The sequence below is a fragment of the Helicoverpa zea genome, chromosome 4 (assembly GCF_022581195.2).
Source record: "Helicoverpa zea isolate HzStark_Cry1AcR chromosome 4, ilHelZeax1.1, whole genome shotgun sequence".
NCBI classification, from domain to species: Eukaryota; Metazoa; Arthropoda; class Insecta; order Lepidoptera; family Noctuidae; genus Helicoverpa; species Helicoverpa zea.
This window is the reverse complement of record NC_061455.1, coordinates 7,833,621-7,847,997: the sequence shown is the minus strand read 5'-3', so window position 1 is coordinate 7,847,997 and position 14,377 is coordinate 7,833,621. Positions and strand designations below refer to the sequence as shown.

The 14,377-nt window shown below is 37.0% G+C and overlaps 1 protein-coding gene and 1 long non-coding RNA gene across 2 annotated transcripts; one reads left to right on the top strand and one right to left on the bottom strand.

Annotated features, from left to right (window-relative positions):
* Positions 1-172: 172 nt before the first annotated feature.
* On the bottom strand, positions 173-2,397 carry LOC124630144. Its single transcript, XR_006984386.1, has 2 exons — positions 735-2,397; positions 173-426 (listed from the first exon to the last, which is right to left on the bottom strand). It is a non-coding gene; the product is annotated as an uncharacterized LOC124630144 (long non-coding RNA).
* Positions 2,398-3,473: 1,076 nt separating this feature from the next.
* Positions 3,474-10,320, top strand: LOC124629925 (ATP-dependent DNA helicase Q5-like). Its single transcript, XM_047163600.1, has 11 exons — positions 3,474-3,740; positions 3,996-4,642; positions 4,738-4,843; positions 5,021-5,181; positions 5,331-5,521; positions 5,607-5,816; positions 6,264-6,471; positions 7,095-7,304; positions 7,392-7,524; positions 8,117-9,517; positions 10,117-10,320. The coding sequence occupies exons 1-11, from the start codon at positions 3,647-3,649 to the stop codon at positions 10,221-10,223; spliced, it is 3,468 nt and encodes a 1,155-aa protein (XP_047019556.1). The 5' UTR covers positions 3,474-3,646; the 3' UTR covers positions 10,224-10,320.
* The last annotated feature ends 4,057 nt before the right edge of the window (positions 10,321-14,377 follow it).

Here is a 14,377-nt window from a genome sequence, read left to right as displayed (position 1 = left end):
CATTCATGGACAAACCGAAACAGTAAAAGGATTTTGTAGGTAGTTACGCCCATCTTCTGTATTCTTAGTATTCCTTTGGTACCTACCTACTAATTGAGGAATGCTAATAAAGAATTGAGTATTGAGACATGATGTAACACATTATTTACGAAAAACTAGTGAATAAGTAAAATGTAAGTAAATATTTTTATAACAATAAAACTATTCGTTCCAAACCACGTCTTTCATTGCACATACATATTGGTTTTTATAATAAATTTAGTGATGCACGGAAAACAGGCCCGCCGCACAGTGGATCCGTTTTGAAAATTAGTGGACATAGGCAACAAAGGTCCAATATCGATTCGAAATTTTTTTATGTGATTCTTCATGATATTCCAAACAACTTTTACTCTTGTGAAATTTCTTCTAAAGTTGATAGTTTGTCTGAAAAAAAAAAAAATTAGATTTTTTTGTATGGAGCGAATCACGTTTACTTTTTTTTCTTCAATTGTACGAATATGTTAGGTCTATGGCGTGAGTATATGATACCTAGGGTCATTCTCTATCCGCAAAAAAATATACCAGCGCCGGCCATTTGCAGCCGCGCGAGTAATCATTCGGTAAAAAAATAATATTTTCTATGAAATTTTTTGCCTTTTAAAATCAATTCAAAGTGTATTTTTTGTCTCACTTGGATGTTTTCACCTTCTTTTTAGTTAAATATATAGTTTTAATAGCACATAAGTACTCACAACTAGTAATTCTGGCAAAGGTTTAGTTATTACTGCATGTTATCGGTGGCACCTGCATTGTGATTGACGACTCATTTGTTTATGCGCTCGTCTAAGTGCATAACAAACGAGTCACTGAATTTTCGAAAAAAAAAATCGAAGAGCTAAGTACTTCCATCTCGAGAGCGCAAGTGATGTATAAAGAGCTAAGCACTTATCTTCAGAGACAGTACTTAGGCTCTGCTTTTCGAATAGTCGCTCGTGTACTTCAGATGGATAGCGTTTCTAGATTACTGGAAAGGTACTACTTTTGCCAGATTCGTTTTGCCGTCGTCTTTCGATTTTGTTAAGTTCCAGTGCTGCAACTCTTCCTTGGAATTTTCTTCTACTATGGAAGTAAAACCTCTTTCTTTTGCTTATTACTTGAGTCTTCGAGCGGTTTTCTATGCTCCTTTTCTGTAGAGTGTAGATGTTACCGCTTCCGTAGTACATACTGCAAGATTAGGAACATGGGAATTCATATCCACTGGCTCAGATAAGGCTGCGTCCGAAAAGCCCAACTCACTTCTCAGGTCAACACTATCACAAACAGGCCAGCTGATGTTTTTTTCCAACCACTTGCGATTATTTACACGATTCATAAAAGTTTTTTTACTTCTACTTGACTCGATCCACTTTTTATTTAGACTTGCACAAAAAAGCCGACAGAACTCCTTGATTAGGTTTTTGTCTTCTTCAGAAACTGTGGTATTCAAAACAGAAATTATACTTTTCATATAGAAACATATAATTTTTCAAATCACCACCACTTCTTAATTTCACAAAAAGACCTAGGTTGGTACAAAATCCAGCCGTATTTCGAAAGTAAATATAAAAATAACAGTATTTCACTGTGTTCACAAATAAGCGACAAGAGCGAAACTAGAGATACTTAATGAATGTCTTTGTATTTACATTCAGTGTTAATAACTCAAGTAGTGAACATATACATGACTGAAAATTATTCAGCCAATCAGAGACGAGCATTTTTCGATGACTTATTAGTACATATACGCTTAGACGAGCGCACAAACAAATGAGTCGTCAATCACAATGCAGGTGCCACCGATAACATCTTCATCCTTATCTGAGCCAGTGGATATGAATTCCCATGTTCCTAATCTTGCAGTATGTACTACGGAAGCGGTAACATCTACACTCTACAGAAAAGGAGCACAGAAAACCGCTCGAAGACTCAAGTAAAAAGCAAAAGAAAGACGTTCTATTTCCATAGTAGAAGAAAAATCCAAGGAAGAGTTGCAGCACTGGAACTTAACAAAATCGAAAGACAACGGCAAAACAAATCTGGCAAAAGTATTACCTTTCCAGTAATTTAGAAACGCTATTCATCCGAAGTACACGAGCGACTATTCGAAAAGCAGAGCCTAAGTACTGTCTCTGAAGATAAGTGCTTAGCTCTTTATACATCACTTGCGCTCTCGAGATGGAAGTACTTAGCTCTTCGAATTTTTTTTTTTCGAAAATTCGGTGACTCGTTTGTTATGCACTTAGACGAGCGCATAAACAAATGAGTCGTCAATCACAATGCAGGTGCCACCGATAACATGCAGTAATAACTAAACCTTTGCCAGAATTACTAGTTGTGAGTACCTATGTGCTATTAAAACTATATATTTAACTGAAAAGAAGGTGAAAACAGCCAAGTGAGACAAAAAATATACTTTGAATTGATTTTAAAAGGCAAAAAATTTCATAGAAAATATTATTTTTTTACCGAATGATTACTCGCGCGGCTGCAAATGGCCGGCGCTGGTATATTTTTTTGTGGATAGAGAATGACCCTAGGTATCATATACTCACGCCATAGACCTAACATATTCGTACAATTGAAGAAAAAAAAGTAAACGTGATTCGCTCCATACAAAAAATCTAATTTATTTTTTTTCAAACAAACTATCAACTTTAGAAGAAATTTCACAAGAGTAAAAGTTGTTTGGAATATCATGACGAATCACATAAAAAAATTTCGAATCGATATTGGAACTTTGTTGCCTATGTCCACTAATTTTCAATATGGATCCACTGTGCGCCGTAAGCGGGCGTACATGGCGAGCACCGCACGCGGGCGGCAAATCGAAATATCTTTTTACCAATTATTTATTTCATTTCAATATTTCCGAAAACAGCAATAGCGCTAAGAATATTCCTTACACTGCCGGTTTCAGTAGCATCTGTTGAAAGAACATTTTCAAAATTAAACATTTTTAAAAACTATTTAAGATCAATAATGCTCCAGCAGAGACTAAGTAATTTAGCTATAGTTTCAAATAGTTTCAATCACGGACTTGACTGATTACTTAAATGAATTCCTTAAAGTTAGAAAAAAAGACTGAGCTTGAGTTTGTTTCGGTGTTATCCTCGAGGTAGCTAGATGATAGGAAATACCGACTTCATCTCGGTTTTAATGAACATTTTACGTGTAAAAGTATTGTTTTCAACTATCTGCAAAATAAAAATCATTTATCATGCCATTATAAGGGGAACGGCAGGCGCAATTTTTTTTTGTTGGCGTTTTGGCAAAAGCCCACAAAAGCTTAGTAGATATCTAACGAGTTCTTCGGAACTATTTAATTTTAATTCTCAAAAAGAAAACCTCCCGTTCCAGTCTTATTTTACCCGTTTCATAATCATTAAAAATTAAGTATTGACCGCGCTAAATCTGCTGTCAATGTCACGCTATGTCAATGTTTTGTCACTGTCAGTGATGTATTTAGATACGAAATAATTTGAGGTTGTTTTATTTATTCTTTATTTATAGTATTTTACCATTATTTTTATATGAAATATGCCTTCACACTTAATATGGTTAAAAGTCTCAACTATAAACGTGCCATAATTTTCTTGGTGATAGGAGTGCAATAACAGCTATCGTTATGGATAACGTAACAGAAAAATTGTTTCAATGTTTTGGACATCGAAAGTTCAAAAGTGAACTTCAAGAGCGTGCAATTAGGGCTATAGCTAGAGGTAAGTAGAACAATTTTAGCCAAAGCTAATTTACCTTTCAGGTAAATACATTAATATTTGCTGCAACATGGACATTCCAACAGTGTTACAAAAATAGCCACATACATTAAGGCTGATGGCTATTCCTCCACTAAACTAACCCTTATATAAATCAATCAATTTGTAGAAAAATATCATAAAATAGGTACCAAATAAGTACATGCACGTATATCTAGGACTAGCAAACTTTATTGTAACTCTCATTTATAATTCCAGGAGTTCATGATGTATATGTATCAATGCCAACTGGATCTGGCAAGTCACTGTGCTTCCAGCTACCAGCCATGTTGCAAGACAACAAAGTTGCAATTGTATTCTCTCCCCTTCTGGCACTCATCAAAGACCAAATCGATCACCTCTCCAAAATTAAAATTACTGCAGAATCTATCAACTCTAAAATGACATCCAAAGACAGGGAGAGAGTTCTTAATGATTTAAGGAGCATGAAACCCAACACAAGGTTTTTATATGTCACACCCGAACAGGCTGCAACTGGCACATTTAAATCTCTTTTGGAGCACCTTGTTAAATATAAGAAAGTCTCGTATATAGTTGTAGATGAAGCTCATTGTGTGAGTGAGTGGGGACATGACTTCAGACCTGATTATTTGAAATTAGGTGATCTCAGAGAACAATATAAAAGTGTACCATGGGTTGCTCTCACAGCCACAGCAAGTGCTGAAGTGGCAAAGGACATACTGTCTAATCTCAAGCTGTTACTACCTGTTGCACAATATAAAACACCAAGTTTCAGAAGAAACCTGTTCTATGATGTAGTATATCAAAACTGTATTGATGATGAGGTGGGCCATTTAATGGAATTCTTAAAAAAAAGCCTCAAGGAAGATGAAAATGTGAAACCTGTTAGTATTAAAAAATTTATGCATACCCGTTTTACCATATATTAATATAACTTTTTTACTAAATTGTTTTCAACTGTACTTATGCCATATTTCAGAAAGATAAAAATGCAGTTATTGTTTATTGTCGAACACGGGAACAAACTGAAGATTTAGCTAACATGTTATGTAAAAGGGGTCTAATGTCTTTAGCTTATCATGGAGGTATGCTTTGCAAATGCTTAATATTATAAAACATAATTTTGATGTGTGGTATTTTTACATACATACACACCAACATTGAATGAAAAACTTTTCTTGATATAAGTTGCATTTTCAATTACATATATTTTTGTTAATTAATACTAAAACATATGTTTTATACTGAACCTGAAATTTAAGGTTTGAAATCTGGGGATCGTATAACTGTACAAGAGAGATGGTCACGGGGTGAAGTCCCGTGCGTGTGCGCCACCGTATCGTTCGGCATGGGCGTCGACAAAGCGAGTGTACGCGCAGTCGCGCATTGGGGCATCGCGCAGAATGTCGCTGCTTACTATCAAGTAACATGTTGTTTCATTTCCTTTTTTGTTTTTCTTACTGATTTGAGAATTATCATGTTCACAGGCATGAGATAAGGAATATTAAATTTCAGTTAATTCTAGGTCATAGAATACTTCAAATACTAAACAATACAATATTTTCAAACCAGGAATCTGGCAGAGCTGGTCGTGACGGAAAACCTGCTTTCTGTCGCATTTACTACTGCCGCAGCGAGCGCAATGCTGTCGACTTTCTTCTCAAATCGGAAGTAGGGCGATGTAAAACTCCAGAACAAAAAAATCGGTGTAAGGTCGCTTATAAAAGTTTTGAAATAATGGTGAAATACTGCGAAGAGATCAAGTAAGTTTTATGAACCATTCGCTTTTAGCATTTTCATAAAAAATGTACCTATAATGTGTATTTATTTTGAAATGATTTGCTAAAGGTGTCGGCACAAAGTATTCGCGGAATACTTCGGCGAGGAGATCCCGAAGTGCGGCGGGCGCTGCGACGTGTGCGCGGACGAGCGCAACGTGCGGCGCGCGCTGGACCAGCACCAGCGCCGCGCCTCCTCCGCGCAGCTGCGCTCCGGCGGCCTCGTCGTCAGCCAAGACGTGTCCGACCTCTATGGGGAAGGCCGACAAGGCCAGAAGAGGTTAGCACTACATTCACTTATCTCTCTCAACTTCAACACTTAGAAGTCATAAAAACAAGTCCTCTTTGGAATACTGAATTTAAAGAAATCTTGTTTCCAATCAAACTTTTCAGCCGGTCTGATATTGGCCAAATATCTGATCTTTGTAATGTGAGTACTATCATTTATCTGCATTATGATCTATAAATCCCAAAAAACTATCTGAAGACTAAACAAAAAAATTTTTAAGCACCTTTAATAAGTGAAATAAAAACCTTTGATTTCGACTTTTTCACGTCAATTGCATTGAACAGCACTCACCAAAACGCTAATTAGGCACCTACTCCTATTTGAACAAGTAAAAAAATATTTGACTTAAACATACCTAAAATAGATTTATCCCCTTCATAATAAAATGTTTCCTTAAGGAGAACATAATACCAAAACAACAATTAATTACCATAACAGAGAAGCGGAGTCTTACTACGGCGGCGGAGGTGACAGTGGCGATTCCGACGGCGAAAGTAGTCGACGTCGCATAGCACAGGAAACCAAATCGCTTATAATGCAAGAGTTCGCCAACAGAAAGAAACGCACGGAGGATAAGAAATCTAGTATCGACGCAGAATCTGCTAAGAATTCCAAATGCAAAGCAGCTCAGAGTACGGCTAATAAGGTTTGTTTTATTTCATTTCTTCTTAACTCTTATAAATCTGATGATTCATTCAAAGTTCTTAATATTTCTCAATTTATATGAAAGATTCTTCTAAGAAAGATTTGTTTGTTTGTTTGTATGGAATAGGCCCCGGAATTCTTTCATGTTAGGAAGCTACACTATCGTCGCTGAACATGGCCTATGTTTTATCTGGGTCCGGAAACAAGTCTCACACATTTAAAAATACCTATATAAAACAACTTTGACCATCAATACATTCTGCATTTATAGCAATTAATTTTTCTTCTTTCCATCAAGATGCAAAGTATTCGCGGATTCAAAGTATTACAGTAACAATATTCTATTTTGGCGATGCGTAAGAACGTTTTAATAATACTAAGGAAATTCCGACAAAATATTATTCAAAATTACCATCCTCGTGCTCTTCTCCCAATATCATTAGTGGTCGGCGCCGTCTAAAATAGAGATTAAATAAGCCACACAAATAAGGCTTTATAAACTTCAACTCAAACTCATTTTTGAGCCTACAAAATATTTGACATCGGAGATTTGTCATTGTCATTTTCATGTTTTTCACATAAAATATAAGCAGTTAATGAAAAATATAAGCGATTTTATTTCAGGTAACCGGATTAACAGTATCAAGCCGCGATGGCTACCTTACATTATTGACCGATGCTCTGAGTAACAACTTTTATAGCACAAAGGATCGCGACAATTTTGATAAGCCCCTTTCTAGACTGGACATAGAACAGTGCGCAATAGAACTAGAATACGAAGCCTTCTCTAATAGCACAGTCATCAGTTTGTATAGAAGGGCTATGTCGAAACTGGTAAGCAATTTACTTATTTCCGAAACATACTTTTAGCGACTACACGAATACACATGATTGTATCTTAAATGTTTTTTCCATTTACAGATAGCATCTATAAAAGCTTGCAAAGATGAAATTTATCCCCAACTGAAAAGTTTCGATGTGAATAAATATGAAGCTACTCGTGAATTAGAACGGGTACAAAACAATAATGGTTTTATCACAGCATCACAATTAGGTAAGATTGAGGTAATTCACTACGTGTAAGGAAGGGAAAGGGTGTAAGGAGTTGTGTTGCCATTGTAGTGACTTCTGACGGATTAAAGGAAGTTTGCATTGTTATATGCCATAACTGATTGTAAGATTGAAGCTTCATAAATAATTAATATTAATTTGTTGTATGTCAGGCAAGTACCAATGCAATTTTTCTAAGTTTGTATGTACTTTCTAAGTATATCTTAGACACCAGTGACTGTGTTTCGGATGGCACGTTAAACTGTAGGTCCCAGCTGTCATTGAACATCCTTGGCAGTTGTTACGGGTAGTCAGAAGCCAGTAAGTCTGACACCAGTCTAACCAAGGGGTATCGGGTTGCCCGGGTAACTGGGTTGAGGAGGTCAGATATAGCAGTCGCTTCTTGTAAAGCACTGGTACTCAGCTGAATCCGGTTAGACTGGAAGCCGACCCCAACATAGTTGGGAAAAAGGCTCGGAGGATGATGATTAATTTGTTGTATGTGAGGAGTTTGAGTGTGGTAGTGTATGAATACAATTAATATTATAGTACTAGACGATATCGACGATGATTTAAATTACTTTTTTGTTCAAAAGATATGGAAAATAAAAATGAAGCACGAAAGTTATGTAAAGCAGACAATGAATCAAAAAGGAAAGCAAATTCTTTCAGGAGGGATCCCTTAACACAAACAAAACTAAAAAACTTTTTTAAAACAGCATCAGTTGAATCTCCTGAGACTACTTCACACGAAAGTGATAATGACGGTCTCGTAATTGATGACAATGATGAAGACAGTAAAAGTAGTGTTATTAACGATCGAAGTAACAGTAACGATACAACACTCAAATTAAAAGAAATAAGTGGCGAAGTTGTAGATAAAAATGAAAATACTCACACTATTGTTGACCATGTAAAGTCTATAGATTCAAAAACTTTTGTTATAAATATAACACTAAAAGGTATACCAAATAAACATAAAGAAGATTGCAATGTTGATAAGGAACAAGAAGATATAAGACACAGGAATGTAAAAGTAAAAGACGAAACGAAAACAGATTGCAAGATATCCAAAAGTAAAGCTCCTTCAAAACGAAAGATTAAAGCTCTTTTTGGTGAGTCTTCTGACAGCGAAGATGAAAGAAACATATCAAAGAAAATTAAAGTAACGGATCGTGATAAAGGACACCATAAAAAGAAAAAAATGTCCAAAGTAAATGATAGCGCCAAGGAACCGAACCAAGAATCAACAAAGAAGCAAGATACTTCCGCGGAATCAGCATCCCTATTTGGTCAGTCGGATGATGAATCTGAAAAAGAATTAGTGATAGATGATGGTACTGATTTAACAGTGAACAAAAGTGGGGAAGAGACGTTGATTATAAGTGATACAAAAAATGATCAAAATACAAGTGATTCCATTGAATCGAAAAACGATAGGGATACTTCTTCTAATGAAAATAAACAGAGTTTTTCTTCAGACTCGCTACTCGTAGAGGGGGATGATGCAAATTTGAACAAAGCTCGTAAATTGAGCCTTGAAGCTGACGCTGTTTTACAAAAATTACAAATGTTTAAAGATCTGCCACCCGAACCAGAACCTGTTGAAAAACAGCTTGACATTGATACCACTCAAGAAATTCTTAGCATAAAGTCTTCCCCATCACCATCTAAACATAAGGACAAATCTTTGAATGTTTCTAAACACAAACTTAGTTTAAGTAAGAAAAGTAAAGATGAAAGAAAATCTAGAGAAGGTAAAAGCGATAAACATAGATCAGAAAAACCACATCGTAAAGAGAGTAAACATAAGAGCAAAAGTGACGCGAATAAAAAGAATGAAACTACTACAAAGAAAGCAGAAAAAGTGGACCTTGCTGGACTTGTGGTTAAATTGCTCATGCCGTATTATAAGAAGAAAAAAATAAGCAGTCGTGATTTGTTCAAGACTACTGCACGACATATTGTTCATCAATTACTGGCTATACAAGTTACGGGTAAGTTAATTATGTAAAAACATGCAACATTCTAATAATTTTATTGATCTGCCTCGTTGGTCTAGCTGTCGCAAGCGCGGCTGCTGAGCATGAGGTCTCGGGTTCGATTCCCGGGTCGGGCCGAAATCACTTTGTGGGTTTTATAAACTTTCACAAAGCAGCCCGGAGCCTGGAAGTTGGTAATTGATACACCCGTGCATCGGAGAGCACGTAAATGTCGGTCCAGCACCTGATCTCTCTCCACTCGTGTCGGATTGCCGTCCCATCGGGCTATGAGAGTGAAGGAATAGTGAGTGCACCTGTGTCTGGGCAAATGCTCGTGCACTATAATATATCCTGGGCAGATGGCTAATCTCCTTACATGAGAACAGCAGCCGTAGCCGATAATCGGCTAGGAGGACATCATCACTATTAGCTAAAGATTTTGTTTGTTTGAACGTGCTAATATCGGGAACTACAGGTTTGATAAAAAAATCTTTAAGTGCTCAATTTATCGAGGAAGATTATAAGTCCGCACGGAACGAGAGTAAAACCACTGATGGAAGCTAGTGAATTAATTGAATGTTTTGGAATTAATCGTTTTGTTTTTTCGTTTTCAGAAGAAGCGGCTATTGACTTGTTGTTAAAGAAAACATTTGGAAAAGAGTTTAAAATAGAGAACGAGAGTGATCTAGTTGTTAAGTTAAATTTGAGTAATGTTGTATAATAAATAATTTATTAAGTTTGAATGCCTTATCAATAATATTATTGTTATTCTTGTACACATGCATAATTAATTAAATGACAAGGAAAGTTTAAACCTGTGTTGTTGTTTCGCTATGTAAACTGCCTTATACATAATTGTCATATAACGACGTCGACAAATTAAAGGAGTGCATCAAAATGGCACGCGTAGTTTACGAATATTCTTTTCATTCACATTATTTAGTAAATCTCAGAGCAAATCGCACACTGCAATGTAATCCGTTGTCTCTTGAATCTAATCAAAGTTTTCAGTCGGTCTGCTGATGTCGACTACATATCTGAACGTTGTAAATGTGCGTTCTAATATCCATCTCAATGCTGATTTATGAGTCCACACATCGGTCGGGTAAAAATTTGCAGTGTGCGGAGTAGAGTGCACTCGCTATTCTGACGAATTTGCGTTTATGAATGTCGATTTGTCTAGCCTTTTCTGTAACTTCCTACATGCCCTGGAAAGCATATTTGCACAAATTACCTACTGCACTGCCTTCACAGATGTACGACGTTACGACCATCTAGATGACAAAGTCTGGAAACTCAATATTATACCTATCAGGCTAACCGGTAACTGGGTTGCGGAGATCATTATAATATTGATAGTATCGGGTAAAGGTTGGGCAGATATTGGCATAAAAAGTCTCGATGATTATGATATTATTTATTATAAGTATTTAGGTTTTAATTCGACAATAGAAAGACAATCTTCGCATGCCGAAACTATCTAATAAGTATTTTCACAATAAGAAGAATATATTCAAAAACTTGTAAATAGAACTTTAAATACATACATTTGTATGAATTCTTTGATTTAATGCAGACCAAAAGACACCATCTGTACAACCGTTGTTTATAAATAATATTGTCACATAGCTTAGGCCTATGCACACGGCGACTACTCAAAAGTCATTCAAAGTTACACGAGATCTTTTATTGTGGTACCAACACTTGAAAAGGCATACCGTACAGTACAGACGTTTGCTTTATCATTCAAAATTGCAGTTCACACTGTAGTATCTTTACCTGCACCATTGGCGCATATTTTCCGGTGAGAGATACAAACGCTGGTCTATATGTATACAAGTGCGGCTCCACATTCGTTGCAACATATGCGACGTCCGTGTTGCTGTTCGTGTCAAAGTCGTCGTGTTCATAGCATCTTATAAATAGTGCCGGTACATAGTAGGGATACTTTATATTCGATTGACAACACTAAGTTCCCTTGAAATGCAAGTAAAGCCATAGTTGTTTTTCAGTCATTTCCTACAGGTGTGTTTTGGTTTGCATAAGTATACATAATTACAAAACTTAAAAGTAAAGTATTGATATCAATAATTCAAAAAGTCAGTTTATTTTAATTAGTGTAAGACTAAAAAATATACTTACAGACATTATTTTCTCAAGACGGCATTTGTTTTCCCATTACCATGACCATTCAATATTGTTAAATGATTGTGAATATTCAAGTCAGAGAGAATCAAAAGATAGCAGTTACAAAACGTCAAATCAAAGCAACAAAAAGCCAAAGCTGACATATTATTTTGCACATTATCCTAAAAATGCGCAGAAAATATTTTTTCCATCTGTTGATAAATATGTACTAATATTTTCTTACACAGTCTTAGGGTGCTTACATAAAGAAACAGGTTACCGGTACAGACAAACCTGTACGGGTAGGTACCTCACTTACGGCCAGTTTCTTCATCAAAAGTTAAAGTTAAAGTTATGGCCTAAAGTAAAAGTAATGGTCAAATTAAATTTTTCTATTAGTTTTGCTGTCACTTTAGCCTTGAAAAAACGAATTTGACTGTTACTTTTACTTTAGACATTACTTTAACTTTTGATGAAGAAACTGGCCGTTATAAAGAAACAGGTAAGTAACAACCTGTTTCTTTATAAGTGAGTCAATTGGATTGTATTGAAATATTATACCTGCACTGATCGGTACCTACCCGTACAGGTTTGTCTGTACCGGTAACCTGTTTCTTTATGTAAGCACCCTAAGATATTATAATTTTTATAACGCTGACCAAAATTGGTACAGTAGTTAACTAACTTTAAGTTAAAATGCATCCAAACCTCAGTTACATATAGAGCCATATTGCCAAAAGGTTTTTATAGTGACTATAATATACAGTCGCGATATGGAGTGAAGAGCATCCCTAAGCAAATTTCCTCAAAAGTTACCTAATGTTACACTTTTGAAATTGTTTTTAAGGAAAACGTAACTGTAGCGTGGATGCACTTTTAAACATATTTACATAATTAGCCTAGTGAACATTTACCCTGAATTTATAGCCCACATTCTACGTGACGCCTTTTGATTGCCGAAATCGCTTACAATACTAAAATCACTTTACTTGCTTCACTATTGTCTTAAGAAGCACCATGCTGATATGCTATATACGCGAGTCTCGACGATGGCCTGTTTCGTACCTACGTGACAGACGCCAGTGCCGACCGCGTAAAGAAACACTCAGTATATTAATTGTGCTGTTTACTTCCTACGAGCCTTATTCGTATATGAATAAGGTGAATATCTTGAGGTATATCCATGCTGTCTTGGGTGACGGACGTTCTGTGGTGGAGGTCCGCGAAACAAATGCGATCTTGGCCATGGTTCATTACTTGAGTAACCAAAAGGATACCTTTGCTGACTTGATTCAGCTATTGATGGTCGGGGCACATTGTTTCTTTGCTCAAACTGATCTGTAAACGGACCAGGTGAAAACGTCGGTGGCCTAGGCGTATAGTATGTAGGTGGATTCGATTCACGAAAATAGTGTCGATTTTGAACAAAAGGCGGCCGTGATCCACCCCTTGTAGGGCCCACGGGTCTTAAAGGACGTGTATATCTTACAGGTCCTGAACCATATCCCGTACCGAAGCCGGATACATATCTTGATGACCCAGTTGATGAATTGTACTGACCAGCTGAAGCTCTCCATGACTGTCGTGGGTATCTCGAAGGCCTAGGCGCAGTGTACCTTAGATAGGGTTTAAATCTGGATGAAACAGTGTTTTGTCTAGAAATGCCAGGCAATGTTGATTGTGGAAAACTTGATAAATCTGGCTCGCAAACATAAGTTACTGGCTCTACTGGAGTGTATGCTGTACCCCTAAGTATAGGCGATTCGACAATATCATCTCTCGACAGGCCAGGTGCAGGACAAATGTAACCTTCACCTATATCATCCGCCGCAGCATTAGCTGTATTAGTTTCGAGTCTTGGTGCTTCTACAGACTGTCTGAAGGCAAAGCTCGGCGTAGCATGATCAACGATTGATGGACTAGACGTTGTTTCAGGTTGGCTAATTGAAGCTTCTAATAGGTGACTTGAGGTTTCGGGAAGTTCAAGTGAAACTACGGGCACACACTCAGTTGCAGCCTCAGATAGAGATTCACCCGCAGCGCTTGATGGACCAGTTTCTGTTGCGATTGTCGGTGTAGTTTCTAAAGAAAAGCGTCTTGTAATTGCCAATGACCTTAAGTCAATATTCGGTGGTAAAGGCAGAGATACTGATAAACTTTGTTTTTTCTTCGGAATCTGTCCTTCTGATAGATTGCGTGAGCGCTTCGACGGTACTTGAGCCTCAGCTTTGCGATCTTTTGACGCACGATCTTGCGACGATCTACGATCCGAGATAGATATCGTTGCATTTTTTGGCGTGTGTGTATCAGTTTTTTGGCATTGAAGTTTTTTCAATATGTCAACGTTAAAATTCGATGGTAATGGTAGCGAGACAGATATGCTAGGCATGAGTTTATGTGGACGTGTTACTGTCTCTGATTGACTCCGATCACGTTTTGTCAAGCGTGTGTCTTCTAGTTTTGTTTTATTTTTCTCGGGATTACGGTCAGCATTTTTAATTTCATCTGAAGCTGGTTTAGTAGGTAAAGGTTTTGAAGGAATGGCAAATGCGACTCGCGATGTGTCAGTCGTCGGTGACGGCTCAATATCTGAATCAGCGCATAGTTGGCTAAGTCCGAGTGCACTAAATGAATCTATGGAAAGGTCTGCGTCTTCCGACGAGGAACGTTCAGGTGGATGTATTCGCCGCATATGCGCGGAACCTTCCGGACTAGCCCGAATTTTTGGACCACCATAACTTATAGGTG